Genomic DNA, 12,579 nt, shown 5'->3' with positions numbered 1-12,579 from the left:
CACTGAATTATGTATGAAAAAAGTTGACAAAGACGAAAACTAAGGACATTTTCACTATAATTTTAGTTAGTTTTAGTTAGTTTTGTAACCACACAATACAGTTTCAGTTAGTTATCGTTTTTTAAAAAACTCTTGTTTTTATTTTTATTTCAGTAAACGAAAATGTTTTTCAATTTTAGTTTTCGTTATTTTGTTAGTTTTCGTTAACTATAATAACCTTGGTGTCAACTCAAGTCAAGTTTATTAGCCCAAAATCACAAACAGTGTCTGAACAGAGCAACATCATGGCGGCGTCACGATAGCTTTTGGGGTTTACGACACTGACCATGTAATCGCGACATCCCAAACCTGCCCGGGGATCTTCCTCTCTCCTTTTATTCCCTAACACCTCTCCACTATTTGCTAACAAATTGAAGGCCAAAATTAATTTTAAAGTCACAACATCAATGTTTTTTGACCCAGCCCAAGCTGTGTAGGAGCTGAAAGACAGATTCCTTAAAGTCGACAAAAACTATTCATGATTTTCTTACACCTGAAATGGCATTTATATTGAGAATTTCATTGGCATTTAAGTTTTAACATCACATCCATAATCCATAATGATAAGGTAAGTTAAGATAAAACATTTCCAGATGAGAAAGCTAGATTTAAATTGAATATTTGTCACTTCCTTATGTAATAGTTATTGATGCCAGACAGCTTTAAACATGAATCCTGGTAATTATATATATTATGTTGTACAAATCAGTATAACATGGTTGAGTTGGATCAAAATGAGATGAGATACAGTACATTACTCACATATTAAATCTAAAAGACATCTCAAAATTAAAGCTAGATTGTGTGACTTTAAATAATTAACATAAATAAACATATTTCCAGAACTTTATTTTTTATTTTATTGAGATAAAATCCCCCAAAAATGAGTCACATTATACAAAAAATGTACAGAAAACTACTGAAAGGAATTTGAAAGCGAGTTTTCTTTGTGTATCAGCGTGCAGACTTGCACTCTCCTTTTTGCATCACATATAATAGACACACTAAACACATAGAGGCAGGGCTGAAGTGCAACACACAGGAAGGAGGAAGGAGCTGGCAGTTGTAATCGCTCTCTAAAAGTACCAAACGGCAGTTTTGATGCAGAATTTTGAGTCTCATTTGACTCAAATTAGGAGTTACTCCAAGTCTTTGCAGTGGCTCCACCAACATTATCCATGAGCCAATAACCAGTTTGTTCTGAGATAATGATGACATGATTAAAAATGTAGATCTTTATAGCAGGGTAAAGTTGCATAATCAAAAATCAGCAGTGCTTCACTTTGACGCCAAGAACATTGTGCAACCTTTGTTTTGGAGTTGGCTCTAACTCGAACCTCCGCTGTCTTCCTTTCCATTTGCAAACTTGTAAATGAGGGTATCTTGACAAAACAAGTCATCAGGATTTACGCAGATCAGACACGAACAACGTCTTCCCGAGAAACACGAGGGTTGTAGCAAACGATGGGGGAGAAAATCAAAATCCTACCTCCTCATTAGCTGATCCATAGTCAACATGATATCAAGATCTAACCATTACAGACGCTTGAAGTGTTTACAGCACTGATAACTGCTCTTTCTCTCCGGTCTTCAAAGGATAGCTGGTGATGATAATGAAGCATTATTAGTCCCAAGCTCCAGAGGGTTTAAAGCTATGCTCAGTTTTAAAGGCTTTGAAAAGGAGAGCTGCTACTTGAAGCTATAATGTTTCATTAGCGTAGAACAAAGTAAGCAGAGCAATTACTAATAGTGACCAGTTAGTTTATTAGTGGAAAAGAAAGATGTGTGGAAAAGTGCAAATGCAAAGAAGGCAGCAGAAAATGATGGTGCTGACATAAGAAAGCCCCAGCACCATATATAATGCTGCTCTTCCTCTACCACACATAAATTTAACAACAAGCTTGGCAGATGTTCTTTGCCAAAACCTTGCAAGCTGAAAAAGTCTGATAAATTACCTGAAGGAAAGCCACATTGGCAGTAACAATGTTAACATAAGGTTATTAGCTTTCACTTTCTATCTGCAGTGACTTTCCATTCTTGCTAGTAAATGTCAGGCTTAGCTGATAGGAGGATGCAAAACTGAGTGCCACTGAGTGCAACCTGTGCTTTGTTTGTTCTCCGTAGCCTGTGTTTTGTTTCTCCCTTGTCCCTTTAACCCTCCTCCCACATCCACCTTTCACCCTGTTTGCAATAATGTTCCTGACATTTTTCCGCAGGACTGACGCAATTTCGAAAACAGCAAAGATCAAGAGAAGATTGCTCGATTATCCACTGGCATGTGTTCTTTTTGTACAATATTACCAGAGAAATAGAAACAAAATACCTGGAAGTTTTTTGGCAAACTTTCACGTGTCATGGTGCCAAATGCAACGGAACGCTGCGGCTCCATCACCATAGTTAAACAGGCATGAATATTTTAATTGCATGCTTCATTTTAAACTCCACATTTTTCTGAGAAACTCACTTGTTTACAGGGACATTTCCCCATGTCATTATGTCAAATGGCTTGCCAAAACATCGACATCATAAACTGAGAGTGGCACCAATAAAAAGAGTTGCAGTCGTCATAGCGTCCTGAGATTTCACATTCATTTAGCTGTGAAGATGGTATGAAATTATCATCATAATAGTAGTCATTACTTTGTGTCAGTGAATGCATGCTTGGCTCAGTCTGCTAACATTCAGGGATGGGCTCAGGGAATGATGAATGTTGTCAGACGAGCAATTCATTTTGGCAGCTCAGGTCAGCCAATGGAATGAATGGCACGATGGTTAGAAATGATATTACCATTTCTTTAATTTCCTGTCAATTTGAGACTCTCACTGTGTTAATATGAGAGACGATGTTTGTTTTTATTATTGAGATGGAGCGAAATTTAGAGGGGAAACATTCCTTCTTTTGCAAAATGTAACAAGTTTTGTTGGCCTCTTAGACATCATTTGCTAGTTTGCGTCTAAGAACGATGAATTTCCTAAATCACTTCAAAGTCGAGCAGACTTACCATTTTTATAAAAGCATGCATGCAGGGGAACAAATCAATTCAGAGCTTTTTAATTGTGTGTCCTCTTCAGGCCTTTGACACCAGAGCAAAGAATGGGAGGACACAAAGGTCGAGGTTAAATGAATCCAACAAGAACCCACTCAAGTGAACATGTTATTCATAAAAACCTATAAAAAGAAATGACTTCCATAACTTTGTATGTACATAAACTGCAGGTGACACTTTTTAAGGTGACAAGTATAAAATGGCAGCTGATTATAATCATCTTCATTCTCATAATTTAATCATAAATCACCTTTTACACATGAACTGACAGAGGTAGAAAGAAGGAGGGGAATGTAGTTAGCATGCTGTTGGTGTTAATTGTTCACATGAACACTGTTAAAGCTGTTATGAGCCACCTAAAAAAGAATTTCGATTAAGTGTACGCTATATTTAGAAGACTTTCACAGCTTTACCTTGCTGTTAAGTTTACCAGGGAAGGAACTGAAGCAGTTATCTATGCTCTCTTCAAAGCCACCAGACTCAGATCAAAAACACTGTCATTTTACCCTGCAGAACATGGTAGTTGCTGGTCTACTGCTGCCTCTATTGGTTTGTTTGTGTTATAGTGAGGCTTTAGTGTTTAAAAGGGTTAGTTAGGATTCATCACAGAAAAACAAGAACACAAACAAACGAACTGCTTGAGGCAGCAGCAGATCAGTAACTCCCATCTTCTGCAAGGTTAAATTACTGTTTTTGTTAAAGGAGTCTGGTGGCCTTGAGAAGAGCATAGATGAGTAAAAAGGATTCGGCTCCCCTTTGGAGAAGGCTGTCTGACAGCAAGTTAAAGTGGTGAAAAATTCTAAAAACAGCAACTGATATTGACTTAAAGACATTTTGGTAACGCTTTATATTAAGGTCCTTGTAATAACCATTAATTAACAAGTAATAAGGCCCTTGTAAGTCCTTACAAAATGCTTATTAACATTATTGTGTGTTTATAAGCTTATATAAGTGTTAATAATGGCATTACAAACACCCATGACCCACACATTATGTCTTTGCCATGCCTTTATTAATCTTATTTTGTTTGCTTATTGATATTAAAATATACTTTATTGCTCATCTATTATAAGTTAACTATAAGTTAACTATGCTTTTTGCAACTACCGGATCTAAAGTGAGAACAATGCCTTATTACTTGTTAATTAATGGTTATTAAGGACCTTATTATAAAGCGTTACCGAAATTTTACTACAGCCCAACTTTTTCAAACTTTGACTCTCAACTGACTCTACTGTTGGTAATACACTGACTAAGGAAAAGTACCTCATACAAATCACACTTCAATAAACCTGAATCCCTTTATGTATTCAACCAGCTAATATTGAATTATGTAAAATTATATTGGTAAACAAACATAAGCATATGTCACCTTTCATCCTGACTAGCATTGCACTATTTAAGTACACATATTCAACACACACAAAAAAAGGATCAAAGCAGTTCAAAGAGGTTTTTGTGCTGCAGATTTGTTTTCAAAATTCAAACGATTACAGAGTCGATTACAGCATCTCAGCAACAAATCTGAATTTAAAATTTGCGGCTCTCCAACTGTTTTTCTCTCTTAATGTACTAATATTTACATCTGAACCTGCAGCTGGCCAGAGAAGAATGAATTAACCTGTGAATGAATCATCATTCATCCTGAGCTCCAGTGCTCAGCTCCAGTGGAATTTACATAAATCCCACAGTAATTTCTGAATAATTTGAATCGAAATAGCAAAGGGCTGAATAATCAACAAGTAATGAGAAGTAAAATTGGTCATCTGTTCACATCTTTCACTATCAGCTTCATCAACAGGCATGGCTGCTCCTATTCATTCTAAACAATCTTATTTATGGGTCAGTCCCCCCTCTTATATGCAGTTTATTTAATGTTTCACTTCATACTGTATTACTCATCACCCCTGAGACAGAAAAAAGCAGCCTTATTAATGTATTCATGTGAGCTATCGCTTCCTTTGGTGCCATTAATGCAAATTCAGTCGTGATTAAGATTCTAATTTTCATTTTGAGGAATGATCAGTCTTTATTAAATTCAATTAAGGAATAATCTGATTTCAATAACAATGATAATTTGTAGTCATTTGAAGTTCATTTTCATAAAAATTAAAATTAAAGAAAAGATTTTACAGTTTCATAAGAAGCTGTATTCAGTTGGAAATGTCTTTTTCTACAAGGAAAACCCTGAAATTTAACAAAAAGGTTTTATATTTAATTATTTCTTAAAAACAGGGACACAGATGTAGTTTCAAAAGGTAATCTCCAAGCATCATGCACAGAATCTAAAAATAACTGTTGATTATGAGGTTAGTTATTATTCTGCCTCAGAGTGAGGGGAATGTTGGGATAAACTACTGGGGGCTCAACAGGCACTCCTGCCATTTTTAATTTTACATTATCAGCACCATTAGATAATTATTAGTCAATCTGTGGCTAAATAAACTAGTCTGACGGATAATTTTCTGCATATAAAACACTGCTGGAGCCTCTTGTGTGCTCTCCTCCCCTCTGCAAGCTGCAGATGGATAAGTCCACTAGCAATAAGGTTAAACCACAGTAATTGCATGTTTTTGCGGGGGATTCACAGACTTTGATAGCCTGGGTATACCCAGACTGCTAAGACTTTGAGGCAATAATTTCGAAAGAGAAATGCAAGACATTAATGATAATAATTTAAGGGGAGACAGCTGTTAACCGAAATTCAAAAGACGGATGAGTGAACCTAGTATCATCTGTTTCAGAGTAGTTTCATACTGCTAAATGTAGCTTTAGTCAAGCTACCAAGCATCTTAGTTTAGCTTTGGTTAGCTTAGATGGAGGATGCGAGACAATGTATGCTCCTAAAGAAGTTATCCAGCTATATTTGCCGTGGTTTACTATCAAAATTGCAATAAAAATCAGGAGTGAATGCTGACAGCTAGTCATGTCTTTTATCGTGAAATGTAATAACTCAAGAATAACAAACTTGCTTCGCCCAGGGGCTACTGTTGCAGAATGACAGGGGGCCAGAGGCTAGATAATGAACAAACAATAATATTTAAGTTAAAATGAATAAACATTAACTTCACTTTTTCTTTCTTTTTTTGATAAACAAGCTCTCCTTTGATGCATTCTTGTGCACTGTGGCACATTATTAACATCCAAAGCAAAAAACAAACCTCACTGTGAATCTATTTATTTACATTGTGAATTAGAGAGTGGTCGGTGGGGCAGCCGGCACCCTATCAGGGGCCAGATTTGGCCTCTGGGCTGTATGTTTAGTATCACTGCAGTAACTCTTACTCAGTGTGGAGGCCAGAAAATACATTTTTTCTGCTTTTTTCCTTATGCCAAGGGCATAAGGGGCAAGGACACTTTTAAAGTGTCTATGTGGAGTAATTTACATGTATTGATCCCTTTGCACTGCCAATGTGTCAACAGATTGGAATGTAACTTAAAAACTGAGACCTTCCCGTACTTTCTTGGGCTGCCTATAACAGGCTGTGGATTTATCTCTTTGTAAAGGATTCCAGATGGCGATCCACTACACCACCGTGTAGCAGATAGCACTTATGCTTCGCAGCAAGAGGGTCACCTGTTCGACTCCAGCCTGCGGCTCTTCTGAGAGCGTGAATGGTTGTCTGTACCCATGTGTCAGCCCTGTGAGTCTGGAGACCTGTGCAAGGTGTACCTTGTTCTGATAAGCGTTGAAGGAAAATGGATGGATTCCAGATGGTTTTGCTGGGGAATCCAAAGGATGTGATGTTTATGCATGATATGAGTGCCAGGCCTCTATTCACCTCCCCTACAAAGTCATGGGTGAGCAATACTGGCTAATATTAGCTTACAAATGGAGTCTGCTAATGTCAGCAAACGACAGGTAACCACTACAACACAAAGTCCATATAAGCACAATTTTTTTTTATCTAGTCAAGCCTGTGTGGCCAAACAGGAATGTGACCAACTACGATCATCATTTGATTGATGGAGGGACCTTTGTTTGGCTCTGGGAGACCAAAACTGACCTCAGGATGGTTTCTGTTCTATAGGAAGAGCTTAGTTTGCATTTATTTTGCCTATTTTTTTTGTCATTAGCTATCTGAGTGGATAGGTTAGTTGGTTACATTGCTAAATTATTTCGCCAGCTGACATGATTCATGCTACTAACATGTACTATGCAGTGGTGGAATGTATCCAAGTAAATTTACTCAAGCATTGCACTTAAGCACATTTTTTAGGTACTTTTTTGTAACTTTATACTTCTACTCCACTACAGTTTGAGGCAAATATTGAACTTTGTACTAGACTACATTTAGCAGACAGCTTTTATTACTTTTCAGGTCGAGATTGAACATGAAAGACGTGCCAAATTTAGTGATTTTTTTAATTAAACTTCATAACATTATATTATGTAGATGCTTAGTGATCCCTACCTTGAGAAAATTAAAACACAGCTTACAAAATGCATCAATAATAATAATTATAATCCAGTAATATATTTAGAATATATAAAACAATCCGAATGGGTTCATTCTGCATAACGAGTACTTTTTCTTTTGATACTTTAAGTACATTTTGATGCTGATACTTTTGTACTTTTACTTAAGTTTTGAATGCAGAACTTTTACCTGTAGTTGAGTCATTTCACAGTGTGGTATTAGTACTATTACTGAAGTAAGGAATCTGAATACTTTTTTCACCACTGGTACTATGACATGTTCATTTTTGCCAACAATCCATGCTGAGTGATGAAGGCAGGTAGGGTTAGTATCATGGACCAACATGAGGACACATGATCATGATAAACAGTGTCAGTCTGGTGTATGTCCACTGAGACAGCACATGCTTGGGGCCCGGGTCTTTTTACTCCGCAGATGGTGCATGGAGAGCAACAACAACTGAGTAAAAGCCATAGTAGATAATGTTATATCAGCAAGGTTGATACCGTGAATCCTTATATAGATCTCTGTGATATCAAATATATGAGTTGTGTCTTCTATAATGCAGCTCTGACAGAAACATCCTTTTATTTCATCACCAGCGGCTCTGAACTCCGACCAGAAGCACATCAGTATGAAAAAGCACAGAAACAAACAAAATAAATCCCAAAGTGTCTAACACAGTGATTTAAAGAGGAATCTCAAAAGAAAATCTGTCTACTGAGCTGAAAATATTTTCACAGGAAATCTCTGCACTGTCAGAGAGCAGAGCCCGACAACACTTGCAGCGTGCCAAGCCTCAGTATCATCCCACTTCCCATTAGTCATGCTGTATGTGACTCTGTATTAGGTTGTCCCTTCTTAAGCTCTCAATGAGAGAATGATTACATATTTCTACATGGCTGGCAGCGCAAATTATTAGCATAAGCAGCACTGGTAAATGACTTTCTGTAACAAAGCAAATACCAAACTGACTGTGTAGAACAAATACTGTGAGGCAAACAATAACTTCAGAGAAAACACAGCATTGGGCTCTTGAGGAATATCACACTGATGATTCTTGCATAGGTTTACATATTACTGATTCACTGCTGCTACTGTGTTAAGTTTGCAGGGATAAAAGTCAGCAGCGGCAGTATGTAATGTGTCTGTGTCTGTGCCTGCAGCTGTTGGCCTTACTGATGCCTCAACAGTGCCACCTTTTGATCAAAGTTAAAAGGTAGGCCTCTTCTTTATGACCACTCTTCAAAAAGAGCCTGTAAATCCTCAGAATGCATCAGAATTTAATATATATATATATATATATATATATATATATATATATATATACACACACATCTAAAATATCATTTTGCTGGTTTTCTGTACATCTTAGCTAAGAGATATCTCTCAGATGAATCCTTCCTGCTGGCGTTCGGCTTTAAAGTCTGAACACTGCTGAAGACTCTGGAGAGTTTCTCCTGGAGTTCATGAGCGTGGAATCCGTCCCAGTATTTACAAAGCAGAGCACCCCCTGGCTGTAAAATCTTATCAGCCAAGTCTATCAAAGACAAACACATTGTGATGAGTTTCTCGTGGTCCATCGCCTTGAATCCGCTGGCGTTGGGCGCCATGTCGCTCAGGATGATGTGAGCTCGGCCATTGGGGAGCAGCTCCTGCAGCTTGGCGTGCGTGACGGGGTCGGTGACATCATGACTGGGCAGGAAGTGGGCGCCATCCAGAGCTGGTATGTTTAGCAGATCAATGCCAACAACTGTACCGCGGGGTATCGCTGGATCTACGATGCAAGAAAACATTTCAAGTGTAATTTACAAGGAGATATTTAAGATAATGTTCTACTTCCATCTTGATACATAACGGACATGTGTAACACAAATCTTCAAGTGATGAACTGCAGGTATGTTCACACCAATAAAAGGTAATTATAATAAAGCATTACCTTAACATGGCACATGTTAACTGACTGGCTGAACACAAACATACTATCAGGACCTACAACTCCAGTTTTTCCACAGCAACAGCACTATGAGATGGTTGACCACTGATCGAGATACTTAGAAAATTTGGTCACTAAGGTCTTCCAAAGGACTCAAGAGGTGACTGACTAAAACGCCTCTTCCATTGGAAGACTTTTTAGGAATATCACCCGAAATTTCTTTCCCTGGCAGAATTTTCAAAACAAACTGCACTTACAAGCAACAATAATAAAACTGTGACCAGAATAAATGCCGACATGATGGTTACTGAGATGAATGAGGGGGAAAAAAATAAAAAAATCCAAAGTCTGACACAGTAAAAAAAAAAGGAAAATATCTAGCAGTTAGGTAAGGGATACAGGATTTCAATTGCATGGACTGAAACATTCAAGAACACTCAGCTGTGTCATCTCCTGCATAAGTTACATTTGCAGAATCTGATATTTATAATCTGATATTTAAAAAATACCGAACATTGATGTGTCTTCTTATTTGTTCCCTGCATTGTTGGTTCCAACTGTCAACTACAGTTAAACTTCACAATCAGGGTGCTGCTAGGTTTACTTCACCACCTGCCAAAAAACAACAATGGTTATCTATTAAGTGGCGTGTAGGCAGCCACAGTGGCAGGTGAACAAAAAAGTTAATTTTATGATTCGATTTAGTCCCTTGTTGCAGTACATGATTATTTAGTTATTATTAAGTACAAAAATTCCACATATTTATTAATCTAACAATGGTAACAAAAATAGGGTTATCAAATACTTCCAAATTGCCCAGTATTTATATCTTACTCCAGCTTTTCAAACTGTGGTAGTTTTATTGTTCCCTTACTTTCCATAACTGTATCTTAAAGTACCACAATAACATATCCATGTATTACATGATTACAGTAGGGATCGGCAGACACTGAATAAACACATACAAAGCCACAGGAAATAAAAAAAATGTCATGTTACTTAACCTACTGAATCAAAAATGTAATACTTGTCTATATCATGTTATAATGTTATTGATTCGAAACATCTGTATAAGAAATACTTATTTCTTCAGATGACTGCAGTCATCTGAAGAAATGACAATGCAGTCATGACTGCATTGATGATATTTTCCTTATTAAAGTCTAAATTATCTACAAATAAAAGCCAATTTTCTAGGATAAAGATAATTTATTACAACTTCCAATAAGGTTTAGTAAAGGCCCAAAGGAAGCTTGCCATGATACACAGAGCTACTTATACTTAAATGAGCTAGGATTAACAAAATGGACAGAAATACCGTACAGCACAAGGTTTTCCCAACCTAAGGTGCACAACCTAAGCCATTTTATGTGAAATCCAAGTCAAATTAATGTGAAATCAATGCGGAGAGCATCAGATCTTTTTTTGTGTGCAAGTGTATGTCTTTAAATTGCTTGAGATGTTTGTATACTATCTGCTCTAGCTTTCCCCTATCTTTGGACACAGATACGGTCATTAAATTGGTTAAAAAATATGTGAAGTTGCACCTCCTCAGTACAGTACTACTCAGTACAGTATCAGAGCCAGCGACACCAACAGACTTGATAAAATTATCAAGAAGGCTGGCTCTGTACTTGGTCTCAGGCTGGAGACTTTTGGGACTGTGGTGGAGAGGAGAACACTGAACAAACTGCTGTCCATCATGGACAATGATCAGCACCCTCTCCATCACACAGTAGAAAGACAGCGGAGCACCTTCTCTCACAGGCTGCTCCAGCTTATTTGTGTTGTTATTGTCTCTGTGTGTAATGCTGCTGCTACACTGTAATTTCCCAGCTTGGGATAAATAAAGTATATCTATCTATCTATCTTCTCAAACTCGAGGAAAAAACTGCAGTAGCCTTAAATGAAGAGTTATAGTCTCAAAAACACCTGAAGATCACAGGCTTCACTTTCTGCTTTAGTTTTGTATTGTTTTGATCAATCCTGTGTGCGCGTGCACATGTCCCACGTCTCTCACCTTTCCCGTCTGAGTTGACCCTCTGGACGGCCACCTGGCTCCAGGCTCCGGGTGCAGCTCCGCAGTCCACCACACTGCTGCCAGGTTTTAAAAGCCTGAACTTGTCATCTATCTCCAGCAGCTTGAAGGCGCTTCTGCACCGGAAGTTCTGTTCGTGAGAAGCTTTGACATACGGGTCTTTGAACTGCCGCTGCAGCCAGCGCTGCTCTGCGCCAGTTTTATTCTTTAACTTCTTCATTAAACACAATGAGAAGTGAAAGAATCTCCTCTGTAAGGAGAAACGCCACATTGTTTTTACTCCTCACGGTCATGTGTAGCGTATGACAAACTGCGCCTGCGTGGAAATACAACTCGCCATTGGTCAAAGACAAATACTGTACGTCATTTATACATGTCCCCCTTAATGAACAATAACTAACGTGACAACAATAGTTCCTACCTGGGATAGTCTTCGGTTTAAAAGTCTATCACAGTTAAACAATGAAAACATGCATGAAAAACACGACTGTAATAAGGTAAAATAGTATAGTCTTACAATTTGTTAAAACATACCTGAGGAAATTATGTCCTTTTTTAAAATCACATTTTCAGTTTCACATAATTTGTGTATTTTTGTTATTCCTTTGATGAAATTTCAAGTATTGTATTTTTTGCCTGTCTGAGAATATTATTTTGAAAGTGTATGTTTGTGTATTATATACAATGAATTAACTGTGAATAGTAGTATAAGTAGTAGCAGCAGCAGTAGTAGTAATAGTGTAGTAGTAGTAGTAGTAGTAGTAGTAGTGTGGTATATTTTCTGTTTCTTTTAATCATAAATCCTGTGCTTTACTAAAAAAAAATGTATTCTGATGTCTGATAATGAAGAAAACTTGAAGGAACATCCACATGCTCTTTGATTCATTTTCTCACTCAAGAGAGGTAGTAATTCCACTACAGTAGTAGTAGTAGTAGTAGTAGTGTATGTGTGTGTGTGTGTGTGTGTGTGTGTGTGTGTGTGTGTGTGTGTGTGCGTGTGTGTGTGTCTATTTTTTTTAATATCAAACAGCAATACAATGCACAGTTACAAAGGAGAAGAAACGGGTTACAGAAAGATAAACAATGCAAAAAATTAAA

General features: G+C 37.4%; 1 protein-coding gene across 1 annotated transcript; it reads right to left on the bottom strand.

Annotated features, from left to right (window-relative positions):
- Nucleotides 1-7,393: 7,393 nt before the first annotated feature.
- mrm2 (mitochondrial rRNA methyltransferase 2) lies at nucleotides 7,394-11,808 on the bottom strand. Its single transcript, XM_059348270.1, has 2 exons — nucleotides 11,464-11,808; nucleotides 7,394-9,284 (listed from the first exon to the last, which is right to left on the bottom strand). The coding sequence occupies exons 1-2, from the start codon at nucleotides 11,750-11,752 to the stop codon at nucleotides 8,854-8,856; spliced, it is 720 nt and encodes a 239-aa protein (XP_059204253.1). The 5' UTR covers nucleotides 11,753-11,808; the 3' UTR covers nucleotides 7,394-8,853.
- Between the last annotated feature and the right edge of the window lie 771 nt (nucleotides 11,809-12,579).

Source organism: Centropristis striata, chromosome 13 (genome assembly GCF_030273125.1).
Source record: "Centropristis striata isolate RG_2023a ecotype Rhode Island chromosome 13, C.striata_1.0, whole genome shotgun sequence".
NCBI lineage: Eukaryota > Metazoa > Chordata > Actinopteri > Perciformes > Serranidae > Centropristis > Centropristis striata.
The sequence above is the reverse complement of the archived record's forward strand: the minus strand, read 5'-3'. Positions and strand labels throughout refer to the sequence as shown.

What these genes read in the sequence shown, in the direction of transcription:
- mrm2 (XM_059348270.1), bottom strand. Translation starts at nt 11,752, where the DNA reads ATGTGGCGTTTCTCCTTACAGAGGAGATTCTTTCACTTCTCATTGTGT. An exon ending in GGTCAACTCAGACGGGAAAG is followed by an intron (nt 9,285 to 11,463) that starts GTGAGAGACGTG and finishes CTTGCATCGTAG; the next exon opens with ATCCAGCGATACCCCGCGGT.